Source organism: Limanda limanda, chromosome 21, assembly GCF_963576545.1.
Source record: "Limanda limanda chromosome 21, fLimLim1.1, whole genome shotgun sequence".
In the NCBI taxonomy this organism is placed as follows: domain Eukaryota; kingdom Metazoa; phylum Chordata; class Actinopteri; order Pleuronectiformes; family Pleuronectidae; genus Limanda; species Limanda limanda.
Genome location: NC_083656.1, coordinates 9,003,646 through 9,022,278, shown reverse-complemented (window position 1 = coordinate 9,022,278; position 18,633 = coordinate 9,003,646). Strand labels below are relative to the sequence as shown.

At 42.8% G+C, this 18,633-nt stretch overlaps 1 protein-coding gene across 1 annotated transcript in view; it reads left to right on the top strand.

Annotated features, from left to right (window-relative positions):
• The first annotated feature begins 3,768 nt into the window (after nucleotides 1-3,768).
• The window catches only part of LOC133027994 (testican-2-like), a 34,325-nt gene continuing 19,460 nt past the window's right edge, over nucleotides 3,769-18,633 (top strand). Inside the window, exon 1 of the mRNA XM_061095184.1 lies at nucleotides 3,769-3,945. Coding sequence (XP_060951167.1) covers nucleotides 3,769-3,945 — 177 coding nt within the window. The remainder of the gene's footprint in view (nucleotides 3,946-18,633) is intronic.

Below are 18,633 nucleotides of genomic sequence, written 5' to 3'. Positions count from 1 at the left end.
CTTTAGTGGCTGTGAAAACCAGGAATTTGCGTCATGAATCAGGATTAACTTTACTTCGCTGCTGAATCAAGTCTCATATCATTGATTAGCTCAGTGATTAAAAACGGGCCCGGCGGCTGGAGAAACACTGACCAACCACAGGTTCGAGAGAGCTGTCGTCTTGAGCCATGGAGAATATAAAAAAAAAATAGGATAAGATTGTGGCAACTACAGGTTTGGGCGTCACTAAATCTTTATATCTGACATATTTCTATGAAAAACTAAGTGTACTGCTCATAGAAAACACTTCTGTTTCTACTGTGAATCACGCATCAGGACACGTATGTGACTGGTAAAACTAAATAACCCCTTCCTGTTAACACAATTATTGTCAATGAATGAAGGGAAACAAAATGTAATTCTGATTATTAGGTTATTTTCCCCTCGTCATTCAATTTAAACGTGTTGATACAATAACTAATGCTGCACTTTAAGGCTTCTTCAGGTATCAAAACAATATGAAAGAGCCACATCCGTATGAGTCAACTGTGAAAGGAAGCAGGATCTTAGAAAGGTAAGAATAAAACCATAGACTTGGAATAAAGATGGACGACATGACAGGTGCCTTTAAAAAGCCAAAGTGACTCGATTGCCCCCTAGTGGCTGGCTGCAGTATAGGTCATAAACACTGCCTTTACTTTAGCTTAAGATGGCAGCGTTCTTATCCCTGATATTTACCTTTTTTAAAAAATCTTATTTACAGTCTATGGATAACACCAGATGCCAGATGTTGTGAGTAATTACCGAACTCGTATTTTCTGTTGGTATTTTCAAACGAATTTGTCTTTATCACCACAAATGAAAGAAAATTAAGAATCACTGATTTAACATTCAGCTGGGCGACTCAGCCTCTGAAGTGTTGTCAGGGCCTCATGAGAGCGTGAGTGCAGCTGTTGAATGTTAACAAGGTGCTGAGAGGCGCAGAGACACTCATCTTTAAAGTTGATTTATTTGTCGATGAATTCTCAGTAAGCGCACACTGTCTGGTTAATATTGAGAATTTTTCCAGGAGGTTTGCTGGTGCTGTTATTCGGCTCCAGGACATTGATCTCTGAGAATTCAGTCCGATCAGTGGAGCGCTTCCTTTCTAGAAAATAATTTACCAGAGTGGTTTGCTGTGATTGCTGGTCCCGAGAGGCTCCTGGTCACTGCTGCTACTTCTGGAACAGATCCTCAGAGTCCTCTCATCCTTAAAAACGTACAATCTGAAGTTATGTACAACCCTGTCCTGAAGCATGTTTGTCATTTGCAGCTGCACATGTAGTGAAACCTCAGGGGGCTTCCTCTGTCACGGTCCAGAAGGAAGCTTCCCGATAACATCTCAGCTCCAAAACAACCCTCAAAGGCTAATGATGCAAAGCAGGACACAGTCTTTAAACGCGACCTGAACAACCCATTTCAGCTCAGTGACCATTAGTCTGCGTGGGCACATCCATCCCCTGTCATCACATGACTAATGACTAGGGTTGCAAAGGGGTGGAAAGTTTCCGGTAAATTTACGGAAACTTTCCGGAAACTTTCCATGGGAAGTTAAGCTCGGGAATTTTGAAAAAAAAAAAAACGCAAATTAAACGCTGAGTGATATTACTGGGGAAAATATATTAGCACGCTGATTGAGGATTGTTCATCTGTTCATCTAGCCTATTTCCATTGATTTATCCATCAATTGTAAAATATTTTTACAGACGATTCCAATTGTTGGCTAACTATTTATATCTCTGGCATTGCATTAGTGGTTTTTTTTTACAAACTTTTTTCTCATCTCATTCTACAGAACGTGCACTATCTCATGTGTGGAGACATTTCACTCCATCCAATGTAGAAGGAAAGGCTGTGTACATTTGCAAATACTGTGCAAAGACCTATGTTAAGAATGACACAACGATGCAGAAGCGTATAGTCAAGTGCCCAAAGTTTCCTCAGGGCTCAAATCGGCCTATGACAAAACAAAATGTTTATATTTATGTCTGTATATGACAAGGTAAACACAGTTAGTATAAATTACCCACAACATTTCCAGTTTATTCCCATTAATTCCTGTTAATTCCCGTATATTCCCGTTAATTCCTGTATATTCCCGTATATTCCCGTTAATTCCCATGGAAAGTTTCCCACTTTGAATATTCCCGGAATTTTGCAACCCTACTAATGACGACCTCTTGATTAACACATCGTGACCGGCTCCTTGTACTGAGGATGTGTGCAGCCGGCTCACGCTGCAGGACATATCTCCTGCTGCTCTTCACTTCCCATGTGGAGCTGTGCACCCGCTGCATCTGCCACATCAACTGTTTTAGATGCCATGCAGTGTCACAGTCAGCTCAGCAAGGCGCAGCAGGATCACAGGAACACCATCCTCCCCCCCCCCCCCCGCTCAGCCTCAACCAACATTGGGAAACTCAAATGAATCAGAGCACGGCGCTGGATTATGTTTATCTTCATGGGCGTGAAATAGAAAAGCGGGGGAAGTGAGAGGCAGAGGGCACAGAGAGTTGAGGGAGCGGCGAGGGTGAGGCTTGAAATGATGTGCAGGTGCAGCTCAGCCGGGATGTGTCACAATTTAACTCGTCAATCCTTCCATCCATCTTAACCTCACACAGACGAGTCGTTCGAACAAATTAAAGTCTTCTCGATCTGGAAGCCTGTGTCCTGCTGGTTTGCAGAAAAACGTGGGAATGCACAAATCACCACAAGCTTTCCTGTTGGTTTAGTGTTTAATGTTGGGTTCGTATTCTTATGTTGAATTAGCACAAGTTGTAAAAACCCTTATCCATAGACTTCAAGCTATAACAAAGTGTTGTCCTCATGTATATGTTCAGATTTGACAGAAAAACACCTCTGAAGTGTGTAACTCTTATACGCAGGGGTGGATCCAGAGAATTTTCATGGTGGGGGCACAAGGGCAGCCCAAGGCCCCATGGAAGACCCGCCCCTGCTCATACGGTCCCTCTTTCAGCTTTTAATGAACAAATGACAGATAAAATTGAGCAAATGTTAAATAAATCACACCTCATTTGCCCCAAGGCCACTGGGCAGTCCCAGTTTGGACACCGCTACCCCTGTGGCATCCTCTCCACTGCACCAATTCTCCTCACCTGTTGTTTCCCACTCTCAATTGTTTTAAATTAAATCGCTAATTTCACCGTGTAATTCTGTCGGGTCCTGCTGGAACAGATATGGGACAAACACGTGGTTCTTTTGCCAGGAGCACTTTGTGAAATGTGGATCATTTCATCAGTGCATCTGTTCCACTTGTGTGATTCATCTGCAGTGTGGGACTGTCAGAGTGTCTGAGAGAGGGAGAGAGAGAGAGAAAAGAGAAAAGAGAAAAGAGAGAGAGAGAGGGTTTGTGTGTGTGTGTTGGGGGGGGGGTTGGGGGTGCTGCTCACAAACAAAAAGAAAAGACAGTGAAGTAATGAAGTAAGAAGAAATGAATGATTAGTGGAGATCTAATCTTCCCTTTAACTGCCTCACTCCCTCCCTCCCTCTCTCCCTGTGTCCTCTCCCTCTCCTCCTCTCTCTGCCTCTCATTTCCATTTGGTGTGTTGAAGCAGCAGCAGCAGCAGCAGCAGCAGCAGCAGGCTGGTGTTTGTGGATCCTTGGCTAGAGAGCAGCATCAGGAGCAGCATCAGCAGCAGCATCAGCATCAGCAGCATCAGCATCAGCATCAGCAGCATCAGCACCAGGAGGGGAACCAGGATCCATCCCGGACCCATCTGCCCGAGCACCATGGTGGCTGCGCGGCTCGTCGCTTGCCTGTCCCTGCTGGCGGGCGTCTCGCTCCAGGTGGACGTGAAAAGTGCCAAAGACGCGGGGAAAGCCGGGAATTTCATGGAAGACGAGCAATGGCTGTCAACCATCTCCCAGTACAGCCGCAAGCTCAAGCACTGGAACCGCTTCAGAGACGTGAGTGGCGTGTTTTTTAAGTGTCGGTTCCATCGCCTCATCCCGGCTCGGGAGTGCGCCTGCTCGGGGAAGGACGCTGCACTCATTTATCAGCAGTTTGCACGTTATATAAATACTTTTTAAAAAATGGAAATAGAACACAGCAGAGGCAGCAGGGACGATTAAATGCGCGTGCGTGTACGTGAGAGTGCAAGCGCCCGATTGAAATCTCATTTTTTCTTGCAGGATAATTCATGACAAAGCTTGAAAATGACTTGCATGCAAAGGGCCACGATTTCATTATAGGTTTTCTTATTTTTAAATAACCCCTTTTATCCATGGACCTTCTTGTAGGAGAGTGAATTAATATTAATATTTATATATATATAGTTTAGAGGAAAATCTTTGACATTAGCCCAAGTCTCCCAAAGCCATTTCCAGGCTCCTCCTGGGTAACTGTGATGTTCCTGAACAGTGTCTGTATTCACTGATCAATACCCATTGATCTGCACATAAAATGCAGGGCTTCACAGTCAGGAGGCTTCCAGAGCTTTCAGACTGAAAAGCCACACAGCAAGAGAGTTGCATCCTCTATAAATCACTTATATCAGGTACATAAGAGAGCAAACAGTTCTCATTCTGAACGTGGAGCAGTCGTCCAGACTCATTTCAGCTTAATTTGTTCTGTTCAGTCAAGCCTGGAGGATTAGAGGTGGTTGAGAAATGAATTTACAAAACTGCAGACGGGATAAAGCTCCCATACTAACCTGAGTATAGTCATAAAGTAATCAGAGCTGAGATGCATTGATTAGTCGATTTGACAGAAAATTGATCTGCAACAATTTTTTCAGGCAAACAAAACACATTATCTTTCCTTTTGACTTTTTTGATTAATGGGTAAAATAATCAGCCGTTGATTCCAAAAATAAAAGCAGTTGTTAGTCGCAGTATAGAAAGGTTTGAAATCCTCATGGTGAAACTGAGAGAAGACATTTGATGCAGTCTGTGATCCAGACTCTCATCTGTGCTATTGATAAAATCTTCGACATTAAATCATATCAACATTTATATACAAAAGGACCAGTTGTCAAATGGTCTGTTTTAATGGATAGGCACAACAGCTGTGGCCATTGGCATGATCATTTATTGTTCAGATTCCTGCAGCGAATCACGTAAAAATGTGCGACCAACATTCACTTGAGCTCCAAGATGACAGGACTAGATTTTAATGATCAGAGGTCAAGGTCACTGTGACATGTTTCGGGCCACAGCTCAAGAACTGATACAGTAATTACCATAATCTACAAGGATAAAATGATGAAGTGATCACATTTAATACCAAAAAGGTCAAAGGTCGGCTTTACTGTGACATCATTATTTCTGCCCGTTACCTCCGGATCAGAGGGGGAGAGTGGGACCCTTTTATACAGCTGGCTGGTGGAGGGATACAACTGGGAAGTGGTGATTCCAATCCACTGATTAATCAGTGTTAAAGCAAAACCCTTTTCCATCCAAAGAAGCCATAAAGCTGTAATGTGCCTCGTACTGGCCTGGTATAAACACAGATATAGCAGGAGTAGCTGCCTCAGTGTAAACAGTGTGGGCAGTCTACGGTGTAAACAGAAAACCACACCGATGTTCACTGATCCACTTCTGACAGGGCGAGAAATTCCTCTGTCTCTCGTGTCATCTGCTAAATGCTTCGGAGAAGTCAGGTGATCTTCAGTCTGTCATTTACCGTCAGTGAGTTTAACCAACGTTGTTATTTGAGCCCCTTGAAAATCTGCTGGGATGACTTTGGCTGGATGTCCACCAGGTTTTATATCACGCTGCCACTGGATTATATTGTTATATTAGATATATTTGTACGTTTTTGGTGTTTTCATCTGCTGCTACAGACAAATTTACCCTCAAGGACAATCGAATTCAAATTACAGACCCTGGTGCCTCAACAGCCTATGGGACATTTCCTGATACTGATCTGATACTGCTGCTCTTTTTCACCATTTTAAATCCTGCATACCTCACTGCAGGCAACTCATTGGAATCAGGTTTCTTTAAGATGATGTGTGACTAGGGAACGGTACTAAAAAGTAAAAATCCCTTTTGAAACACAAAATGTTATATGACACTTGATTAAAACACTGTCTTACAAAGTGGTTTGAGTTAACAGATGCAATTTTGTGCCAATACTTGCATATCAGGTTGGTGCATAATAGCAAAATCTGTATAATTATACCTTTTTTTCTCATTTCATCGCGTCTACTGCTATATTTGGAAGTTGAATAAACCCATGTTTGAACTGTTTCTTGATTCAACATGAGGGTAATGTTACAGATTATTTAACCAGGAGATGTGTGGCTGATGGGGGGGGGGGATAGGGATCATGGTTAAGGGGTCAGAGGGTTTTTGACGATACCGCGTTCACGGCTCCTCGGCTCTAATAGACGGGAGCCGTGGCGTGAATGAATCTGTATGCCAGACGTATCAGAGGAGGTGTCGATAAGCACAGCTCCGATCCAAGCCTCCACTCTGACAAGCAGATGGTTGTTTGATCTCGCGGCTGAGAAATATCAACTCAGACAGATATGTCTTATCAGCGTCGGCCCAACAGTAGCTGGAGAGAATTACCTTTGACAATGTGCGGCGGCATGAAGGAGAGGTACCTGACATTCTCTGGACCTGCAGGGCCACAGAAAGACCGATCAGAGAATTGGGAACTGGATTGCAAAGTTATGCAAGTTTGAATATATTCTGGGTTTTTTGAGTAGGTTTGCATCACCCCAAGGTTTCCAGATGTTGAGTAGATGTAGATCTAAGCAGAATATATAATTAAACTGTGGCACAGGCAAAGTTTGGAGCATAACTTGACCACATTATGTGATTGAACTAAAAAGATCATTAATGATACAGCATGCTGGTATAAGAACTGTCATCACTGGTTTAGAAGGTGTTGTTGATTCTAGGGGCCCACAAGTGATCTAGGGCCACAGCAATTTTAGCATTATTACAGTAAATACTATAAGATTAGACTATAAGAAAACTACATCTGATATTTTTCTTAATAACCGGCATCACTCTTTTAATCAGTGATTCAGTTTTATATCAGATTTCTTTTGCAGGTTGTCTAATTGATCAGTGTTGTCTCCTTCATTCACCTCCACTGTCTGACCTTTTCTTGTTTTCCTGTTTTACAACTTTGAGGCCCAGTGGATTCATTAGTTTTTTCTTTGCTGCAACCGATCATTAGAGAAAGTCTCTTAAATGTCAAAGCGAAAACAAATCTGTTGATCAATTTCATTAAAGTTTTATTAATCTGCTGCGTCTCAGATTCATGAAACCATAAAAAGATGAAAAAGTTACAGCTGGGGGTGGATACTGTTTATAACCCAGTGTGTGTTTGTGTTTGTGTGTGTGTGTGTGTGTGTGTGTGTGTGTGTGTGTGTGTGTGTGTGTGTGTGTGTGTGTGTGTGTGTGTGTGTGTGTGTGTATGCGTGTGTGTGTATGCGTGTGTGTGTTCTTGTGCGTGTGTGTGTGTTTAGTCTGGACCCCCTTGGTTTAACATTGGTATTCAGATTAAATATTCAAGTAAATACATAATTAAAGTGAAGTAGTTACAGAGACTTGTAGAAAGTTTTTGGAATGAGGACAGAACTGCATGCAGCCCAAACAAGATCTACTCTAATCTAATGAAAAAACAAACTCATGTTATACAAAGGAATTAGGTTTTCCCTCTTGCTGATATAAAGTGAAATGTCTGCAGCCCTTATGTCACCATGTTGACATCTCATATTCGACATTTGTGTTTGTTACTTGTGTAGATTTTGATTCGTTGTCAATCAAAATGGCTTGGATTGGAGTTTACATGCATGGGAAGTGTTTCCTTATAGCCCCGCTTCTCCGTGTTGATCTCATCAAAATGTCAGGGCGCATGTTGATCTGCGCTTCACGAGGAGACGAGATGCTGCAGGAGGACAGACAGATAGTTGGCTGCTGGTGCTGCTCAGATAGGACTCTAATCTGCTGTATGCAGGGCGGCGAGATACGTCGTCTGAACTGTGAGACAGTATTTGTTTACTGGCAAACAGGTGGTGTGGAAACAGCAAAGCAGAAATGTTAATTTTTCTTCTGAATGTAGCAAGGGTGGGTGAAGGGGGGGGGGGGATCACCATGTTGACATTACAAACACAGCCACGGCAGTTTGATTGATCGGGCTGGTGTTTCAATTTGACCAGCGTACATGTGATTATCCGGCACGGAGGAAATAATGAGTAAATGTTGAAAGGAAGAACAATAAGGAGGCAGGAAGTCGGGATAATCCGCCGCACGTTACAGGATGTTATACAAGCTCCAGTGTGACGGCCATCAGTGTTCAAGCTAGGCGGCAAATGTCAAAACGTCAAAGTCTCACAATGGAGTTACTCCTTTTGCTTTAATCAGCATCTTCTTGCCTCTTCCCTCTATTTGATGAATTCTGGTGCGTTCAGGTGGATCTCCTCAGTGGGAGCTCTGGCCACTGCTCATACGAACAGTACTGGGTTGTTCATTCATGGGCCAGATTCTCCCATCTCTCCGGGCGGCGCAGAGAGGGATCTCATTAAGGAGCTGTGCAGCCTTTCAGCCAACCACAGAGAGGCTGTTTAAGGTTCGCACCTGCTCCACTGCCAGCCCGATTTTTTAATGAGGGGAAATTGCCACGTCTCTTTCAGGTAAACAGCTCCTTGACTCCGCTGGCTGTTAAGATTAGCACGGAGTGAGGCAAACAAAATACGAGTGACCATTAGCCTTTTTGGTGCTCGTGACTTTTATGTGATATAGGACGGTCATAAACGCAGTGATTACATAACAATGAGTGGCTCTGTAATGTTACCCAAGCCTCTCAGTGTTTAAATCTACACCCTTAATATTCATGAGGGAAGGATTTAAGAAGCGGAGTAGAAGAGAAGTAATTTCAATGTTTTATACAGTGAATGTGTAAATGCTTCCAGGCTGCAACTAATGATCCTTTTCATCATCTTTCTTGATGATTTTCAAATAATAAAATCTCAAAGGATTGTAACAAATGCAAAACTCAGGGTTCCAAAGCCCATAGTGGCATTTTAACAAATTAAAGCGTCAACGATTAGTTGATTGAATTTTGGCTAATCAATCCATTTTTGGAATCATCTTTCAAGCTTGTTGTTTTTCATGGATTTTCAGGGTGTTTATCTCATTCTAAACAGAATGCCACTGGGTTTCTGTGGCTGATGTGCTGTACACACAAGGCATCCGATCAATGTGAGAGACATTTTTATAAACCTAATAATATAATGAGTTGATCTTAAGAATTCATCATCAGTTTAATCTACAATAAAATAGATAAAATGGCATAAAGATAACTTCTAGCCATACAGCAGCCATTCTTATAGCTAAAATCACTTAGAATTACAGTGCTGACATGATAAGGCTTGCCAGGCATTTACCATGTTCACCATCTTAGTTCAGCGTGTTCACATATAGATGATTTCTAATTAGCACATAACACGAATTGCAGCAGAGGTTAATTGACAGGTCATCGGCTCAGCAGCTAACACACCAAAGCAGTGGGCAAATTAATTTTGGGATCTGACAAAGGTGCTGTATGAACAATGTATTCTGTCTAATTATGTCTGGAAGAGATTTAATTTAACAATCTGTGAGCAGGTTAGCACTCATGACTCTGCCCCATTTCAATCATAAAATGTTAAAAAGGAGTGGTAAAATCCCATTTTGAGAGTTGAAGCATATGTAAGAAGCTACAATTAGATAATATTTGCCATTTTTCGTATGGCTTGAACATTTCCAAATAATCTTGACTTTCACAATTCTCAATATTTCACCGCGATATCACCGCTCAACTAGACTCCAGCCCCAGTGACTTATAAGCACTTATATTGGCAACACGTCCATTAACGACAGCAACCAAGTCTCATGATCTAGCTCAGCTCTAGCACGCAACCTGTTGATTTATCCAAACACGAATCAGACTCATGACTGTGGCTGTTAGCGAAATGACGACGATTGACCGAGTCACCGCTGCTACATCGGCTCCACTCCTCAGTGAGGGCTCCTTGATAAACACAGGGACCAGGGTTCACGCCGTCTTTCTGTAGATGGTCAGCGAGTGAGCAGGAGTTAGACCCTCAGTGACACGGAGCTCCTTTACCTTGCTCAAAGTCACACTAACAGCTGTGTGGCATTTTCCTGCTCCTGTCATCAACCTCAGCCATTTATTAGCCTCCCACAGGATTTACGCTGCCGCACCAACAGCCAGGGTAATTATGAAAAATAGGAAACGTGAGAGGACGGCATGCAATTGTAGAAAATACGAGAATGACACCTATTTCCAATTAAAAGTAAATGGAAGTGCGGGGGTTGAAAGTTAAGACGAGGAAATGCACAGCAGTTAAATGGGCTATTAGTTATCTGTATTTCCTCTGCTGTGTGAATCAACCTATCAAATCAACTGTCTGTGGAGATCTGCTCGCCGCACACTAATGAGATCCAAAAGGCAGAAGTGGGGGTAAGACACACTTTTTCCTGCTTCTTGTCATTACCACTGTGTCTTATACGGAGGTGAATGTTGGAGGGGATTTGTTGTGTTTCTGGACCAGAGAAGAAAAGGAATCCTGCTTCCAAACACTACTCGAAATTGAATTAAGAGGCTTTTTTTTGCGTTGTTGCTCCTGTGGAAAAGCCAGACATCAATTTATGCTTTGCGAAAAAGAAATGGAAACACAGAGAGATACAGAGAGAGAAAAACTAAACTGCTGCCTCGAACAGCAGGAAAGCTTTTCTAAGCTTCGTTCCACAGTCCAACAGATTGTCCAAATATAAAAAACATCTCTCCTCCTTCCCCTTCTGGTTGTGATGGGACAACATGCAGATCAGCGTGTTCCACAATGGAGCCTGGATGCACCTCCAACATCAGTGTATTAACACGCACCAACAGCAATGTGAGTTGCTGAATTGTCGAGCTGAATAATTAGCTGTTCCAAGGTTCTTCTTCTGGCTCTTTTCTTCATGCATTATTTATAGTGGCATCTGCCTGAGAGTTGTCTCTGTGCTGGTGGAGCTCCTCTCTGCCCTGCTGCAGGCACAGCGATAAATGCTGCCACTCTGCTTGTGTGTCTGTCTTCATTCATCGCTGGCACGACGACACCGAGACTCAGTCGACGATTGAGCTTTTCAACAGACAAAACCATCATGTATTAAAAACTATATCAGGGCGGACTATGAGGCGACAGTGGAAGCTTTTAGGAAGATTGCTCACAGGATCCCCTTTAACTTCTGCCAGTGTGGTCCACAAATATAATTAGAATGGCTATCAGTGGGGCGCATACCTCCGCCAAGGCCCAGCATGCTCATAGGGGAACTTGGCATTGGGTAATGAGCACTAAACACAAACAGTACAGCTGAGGGTGGTGGGAATGTAGGGGAATGTCATTGTTCTGCAGGTATTGTCAAAATTCTAATAAAGACGCTAAATAAATATCTGTACCCAATTTTATGCTAGTTGATTTAATGTGTCGAAACAACAGAAAAAAGAAATGTCAAACTAAAGGTGGCGCTAGCAGAAAATTCAGGGGAGGATATAAATTTAGAGGGATTCATCCTCAGGAAACCATGGATGTTTGTCCAAAATTTCATTGGCACAAAGTGGTGGACTAACCAATCGGATGAAAGTAAAGGAAGGACAACAACAAAGAAGAATAGTCATAGTAATGCAACCAATCCTGTTTATATTTTTGATTTGACAGTTTCAGAAATATACTGTATCTAATGTAGAAAAGCTCCCTGTGCAATGTGGTGTACTTGTGGGTTGGGAGCAGGTTCCTATCTGAAAAGACTTTGCATATAAGAGATAGGATCCTTCCTCTCATTGCTGGAGAGATTTAGATTCACAAAACGCTCAGGTTGGAAAAAATAAAATCTAGGAGAGAGGATCTCGACGATAAGAAATCAACCTTTATTTATTGACAGTGGGAAATTCATCCGCCACTCGACAACGATGACGACCTTATCTGTTTATCTGCGGTGACCTTTATTGTTATCGCTCACAGACACAACAGGCACCCGCTGAAATCTTTCCCCCAGAAAAAGGGCAGTCGTGGGACCTGATATTTGAGTGGAAATGATTAAACCTAGCTGTGCATACACAGTGTCAGCCGGGTGGAGATATATTGAGGCTGCAGAAAAGTGCTGCCCTGTATATATTCAGGTTTGCCTCGGGCGTTTTTAATATTTTTTGATAGATGCGCGTTCTGGGCCACCGTTAATGTAACGGGACCAAACGACGCTAAACTCATGGTCGGAGCAAACACACTCAGATCGTTTATGTTCAGCAACAACAGGCGTAACAATGCCAGGTGCACAGGTTCCTTGCTCTAGGCCACGAATCGCTCACTGGTCTAACAGCGGAGCAAGTGCTGTACAATCAGGGAGCTGCAGAAACTTAGAGGACACGCTGTTGCCTCGGGGAGAATCGGCTTCTCCGACTGTTTTCTGTTGTATTGATATTAACGTCAGACAAGATGGGCGTCTGTCTGGGTTCGGCCCGAGAGTCCCCGAGCTTCACGTGGAGGAAGCTGGGAGAGCTGAGCCTCCTCTTCGCATTAACGGTCAGAGCGAGAGTTTGGTGTCAAGGGCATATGCTTGGAAGTGATCCTGTGTGTGTACACGCTGTGTTTAGTATGTCTGGCATGAGGGGGGATATGTTTGTTTATGTGTGTGTGTGTGTGGAGGAGAGAGAGAGACCCTTAATATGCCGAGTTGGCAGGATAATGGATACACACTACAAAGTCATATTGAAATGACCTTAATCAAGCAAATCGAATAGCAGGGATAGGGCACACAGCTAAAGCGCTAATAGCTTTTTTCTCACTTGAAAGAACCCGACAGAATCTCATTTATGCATGATGTAGTCCTTCCGAAAGCCATAATGTGACATCTCAATGTGGCTCTCAGTTTTACTGTAATATCCCGCTGCCACTGCCGGAGATTAGCATTATCAGCAGCCACAACAACCCAATTTGTTCTCATTGCCGTGGCAGACGGGGGGAATTAAATGTAATCAGCCAGCTAGCATATTTAACTTAGCTACCCCTGTGAGCTTGTCTCCTTCTGATCCCTGCGGCATTTCAAATGGGATGGTTATCATCATTATCTTCTCTTAACCATGCTGCAGGTCTCTGAACTCATGTGTCTGACAGTCGTAAAAAACAAAAAGAAGCTCGGTAGCTTCCATGGACTTGTCATCAGACCTAATTAATTTAAACAACAGGAGTTAAAAAATTCACGAATGGCTATAAGACAACATAATAATCATCGCACAGATTACACAGCTGTAAAATAATATTGTTTGTTTTTTTTGGGAGGTTTGCTGAACACACATAATGATAGTGCGCTGCAGCACGCTCAAATGGTTTCACAGCATTTTGATACAATAATATTCCTGATTTCGGGCTAGAGGACAATGTGTTACTGGTGATATTTTTCTATTTCTTTTTACTCACAACAAAATGCCGTACAATACTTTCTCACTCATTGATGTCTATTGAAAACATTGATCTTCAATAAAACGTCACAAACTTTCACTTTACAATAATTTCTGCAAAGACCTGGTTACTTTGATTAGCCAACTGATTTAAATAGTGGCTAATATGGTTATATTTGTTGGACACTATTTAATAATAAAATAACAAAAAATGTGGTGCTCTAGTGAGAGTTCAGGATGTTTTTCGCCGATGTAGGAATCACGGAATCGTCAAATCAATAATGGGTTTGTGCTCATTGATGTTTATTTTCACTGGATGGATCATAGTATAGAAAGATGGAAGACCCATCCTCACTTCCTCCCACTGTACAGAAGTAGAGATTGGCGATGAAGCTGCGGAACATGGTCTCGATGACGCATTTGTTCGAACAATTGTGAGACCATCTCAGTTTAGTCAATTATGACAATTTCACCCAGTTTAAATGGCATCAAGTAATGAGGAGACACGGTGACCTATACTATGCAGTCTGTATAAGGATGGACAAACAAGAGAGTCATTGTCCTACTTTGCTAGCTAGCCACCTCGCTACATCTGTGAAAAACAGCGTCAGGAAAATGGCATTGAAGGCCAAGATGAGATGGACTCAGCTGTGCATGTTGTAAGATAGACTGAGAGGAATAATACATCAGATTCTTTTTCTTAAAGTGAAGACAATGTTACTCACTCTCCTCCACCGACGGTTGTAACTTAACCTTGTGTGAACAAATATGAATAGTCAATGAGAAAAGAAGTCGTTGAAAAAATAGAAAACCTATTTCAACGAAGCCAGACATCGAAACAATAACAACTGCTGCATTCAATCAATTTATAATACAAGATACAACAAAGCCTTAATAGCAGCTGGGTTAAGATAGATCAAAGTATGTAATACCTTCTTGTAGCATTGGTTTGGCTTATTCCTTGGATCAAATCAAAATTCATGGCGAGGGACAGACCTGAATCTGGTCCTTAAAATTGTCTGTTTAATCCCTGAACATTTTCAAATCAATCCCAACTCTGAAATAATCACTTGGTGAAGATACCTCGTATTTTAAGTAGCTTAACCTGAGAGGTTTGTCTTATTCTTCAGGGAAACAAAGAGTCTATTGGAGTGGAATTTATTTTCTTAGCCTCCAAACATTTTCAGTATTGATATTGGTTTCCTGGTTTAGATGAGTACGCCAACAACAAATTAAGCTTTTTCTTCAATTTATGAAAGCTGATACGTTTATGCAGATCAATATTGACGAGTGTCGCCACCATAAAGTGAAAGTAGAAAAATTGCATCAATATTTGTGCTGTTGTGGAACTGACTCCTTGAGCTTGTCTCATTTTTGCTGTGTTTCTTTCTGCTAAAGCCTGCATGCGGAAGCCAGAAGCAGCATGGCTCAGCAGAGTAAAGGAGGCCTGCATAAGCTGCAATCTCCCTGGGGCATCTGTGTGGAGCTCAACCTGAAGGCTCGCCTCCTCTCTTACTGCTTCTTTGTTTTGCAAATGGGGGGCCGGGGGGGTGGCGTTACATGCTGCACAGACTCCAGCGGTCCACGGTTCTGCTTGGCTCAGCAGCGGAGTCCAACGGAATCCATTTTTCTGCGTCCGCTCCGTCCTCCTCCTCTCCAATTACTGCATCCCTCAGAGCATGCGATGCCATGATTCCACTGTGGAGTCTGTCCCGTGCAGGCGAGCTGAGCCCGGCCACTGTTTCAATGTGCAACTTCATCGGGGATTCGCAGACCACAGCTGAAGAGCTCCTGAGATGAGATACTGAAAAAAAGGTTCATTCCTGTGATGCAACTTCCTGAAATGTAGCCTAATTTACACATGGTAGAGGCTGTAAAAGAGAAAAAGCCTCTCATCCGAGGGTGTTAATGTTTTTAGAATCCTGTTTCAGGTTGAGGGGAAAAAAACTACTTTATTTTAATGACAAATATACCAGCGTGTGATTTGATAAAAAAAGAAAATGTCATTGCAGGTTTGTTCAATCATTTGCATTCATAAGCAAACGGAGTCTGCCTGATTATTTCTGAATTTCAGCGCAGTGCAAGTGTTTCAGACGGATGCTCACTCGACAGTTGGCTCCTCGGCTGCTCGGGAGGAGAGAGACGTGCCCTTCAGTGTGCAGAGATGGCTGCAGATTGTTCTCCGTGTGCTGTACTGCATTGCAGGCAGGCGTTTTACCTTGTGAAGCAACATGCGTCCGCCGCCCGCAGGCCCCCGAGCACTCCAGCTCAGATGATCAATTTGATCCAGCTCTGTGTTGCCGGGCTGCGACTTAATCCCATAATGCTCTGGTGTTTTGTTGCAATGGAGACACCCCCATTTTTCTCTGTGGGTTTCTTGTTTTATCTCTGGATTGTGATGACAATTCTTATTTATATATTTATATACTGTCTATATGTATACATGGCATGTAATCACTTCAAACAGCCTGTCATACAACCAGAGATCACTTTAATATCTGTCAGAGCGAATGTGAGGGAGAAATCTAAGAGCTGTCACGGCTCAATAAGAGCAAACTGAAGAGAGCCACAGGAGCTGGTCTATAGGAGGACACATGTATATTAGAGGAGACCTGATTGTCCTAATTGATTCCGTGTGCTTTCTGCCTCATGTTTAAGTGAATATTTAATGTCGCTCTGAAGCCGGCGGGTTTGGCGACGAAAGACAGTGTAATTTCGGAACACTCTAATGCTTTTCTAAGTGCTTCAATCTGTGGTGGGTCTGCGCCATTAGTGTATCCCATTTCTCTGTCGTTTTCAAAGGCAGCGGGGTACAAACAGAGCGAGACATTACCTCCACCACTCAGGCCCCAGCATGCCGTTACGGGGCGGCCATAATGACCCGGCAACGGTGAGATGCACTCCCGCTGCTCCCTGGTAACTACATGGAGACAGAGGGTGGAATGTAGATTCACGACCGCCTCCGCCCGTGTGCCCTTTTGCAGCGATTTGAAAGTAGGGAGACGCCCGCTAATTCGGCTACATTAATCAAGCAGAGCGCATTACTGGGCAAATGATGGCCGGGGGAGCGGTGAGCTGACAGTGTCCGCCCAGGAAGATCGGCAGATACACCTCGGTGATCTGATAGGATGACAGGGCCCCGGCCCCAGAGCGGAGCAATCAGCTGAGGAGGGCCTCTCCCATGCAGGACTCCGTTCATTACAGACATGACCCGGTTCACCGGTCCATCCATCAGCCTGTGTTTATCCAGTCACTGCCTGAGTCAATGACTTGGTGAGGCTGACTAAAGGACGACCGGAGGAAATGCAAAATGTCCAGATCATCATTTAACCTCTAACTCATATCCTGCTGCTTAAGTTGGGTCTTTACTGCAAATATCGTATTCAGCATATCAATAAGGACGAGTAAGGAGGATGAGGCACGTAGCCATAGCCTCGACTTAGAGGGATTTCAGCAGCTCTTGATATGAGTGTGTCTGTGTGAGTTCAATGTTTTTGAAGACGTTTTCGTTCACTTGTTTGCTGCAAAGGATCTGCATCTGAATAAAAAAAGGGACAAACATTCTGATGGGGAGCCTTTCAAAGAAATATATCTTATCCGAGTAGGAATCATGATTACTGCCGTAGTGTTACATTTTCACTTTAATATGCACAATACTCTGCGCTTTTACTGCCTTTTTTGCACTTCTGGTTAGATGCTAAACTGCATTTCGTTGTATAAGTACTTGTACTGTGCAATGACAATAAAGTTGAATCTAATCTAATCTAATCTAAAAAGCCAAATACCATCACATTTTAACGGCTCATTTGAAATTAGTCTGTGTACTTGTGGTAGGTTGTCCACCCAAAAGAAACACATGATACCAAACCTCATCATTCCACTCTTCAAATTATTTTATTAGTAAAGAAATGACAGTTCCTTCTGTCCTTACACATATATAATTATATTTTATTAAGTTTATGTAGGCCATGCAAGTTTGAAAGCCAATTTGTGTAAAACAGCTCATCATGTTTTACCATCCAGTTGTGTCATGGAAGGAGTTTGAAACGGATTGGATGAAATCTGTCATGCAGGAGGATTAATGAAAAACAATCTTAAGCACGAAATGAAAAGACAGAAAATATGTAAAGTTGAAATTTACGCAGCTGGATGGATTCATCTGAAACCAAAGAAATTAGTGTTTACACGGAGCAGTTTCTACAAACATCAAATTGTCATAAAGTGCCACATGCTGCTGCCATCAGATCTGGCTGCACGTCAAAAAAACTAATTACGATACTTGTTTGTCTGGTGGCCTGAACTGATATTCCGCCAAATATCACAAAAATCTGCCAGACATAAAAAGGAATGAGTTTGACATTTGGAGAAATACGCTCAATCATTTTCTTTTCTTCTTTTCTTTGTTGTTTTCAAACATCTTAAATTATACAGTGGAGCTATAACATGAGAGACAGTCGAGAGGGAGAAACCAGGGCAATGTGGGAGCCTCAGGTGAGATTTAAGTCGGAGAGAGAGCTCTCGTCTGGATTAGGAGCGATACAAGATGCAGCGTAGATCAAAATCTTGATCAGAGTTATTGAGATGAAACGTGCAAGATAACGTCGATGGAGATTTAACAAATGTACCTAATCTTCTCAGAACTGGCAACATGACCGAGCATTTCACAGTCAGGCTTTGGTTAGCTGTATCTCAATCCAGGAGCCACATACTTTGGAGGTTGCATTCGTGGACTCATTTGGTTAAAGTGGCCCAACTATAGACTGTCTGATCTGGAAGGCTCCTTCAAATGGGGCCGAAAAATGCTTCCTTTCATTTGAGAGCAACGAAGGATCCAACAGGTGGATCTCTCTTGGGCCAACTTATCCCAGGATTCATTGCGTGCAGGTAACAAAGATAACAGGCTTGTGTGCAGCCACTCAAAGTAGAGAACAGTGCAACTGAGCGGGACAAACAAGTGACACAATTTCGGTTTGGCCTACGTCCCTTGTTCTCTGGAAAATCTGGGAAAATTGGGAACTAACTGTTCCTTTAAGGCAGAATGACCAATTCGTTGGAAGAGGGTGTTTAGATACAGAGCTAAGGAATCAGTCAACAACAGAATATGATATTTCTGAACTAGACCAGGAGATATGCTGTCCTGTGGTTAGAGAGGAGCTCATCTTCCTTTCAGCTGTAGATGAGATGATAGTGTGTGT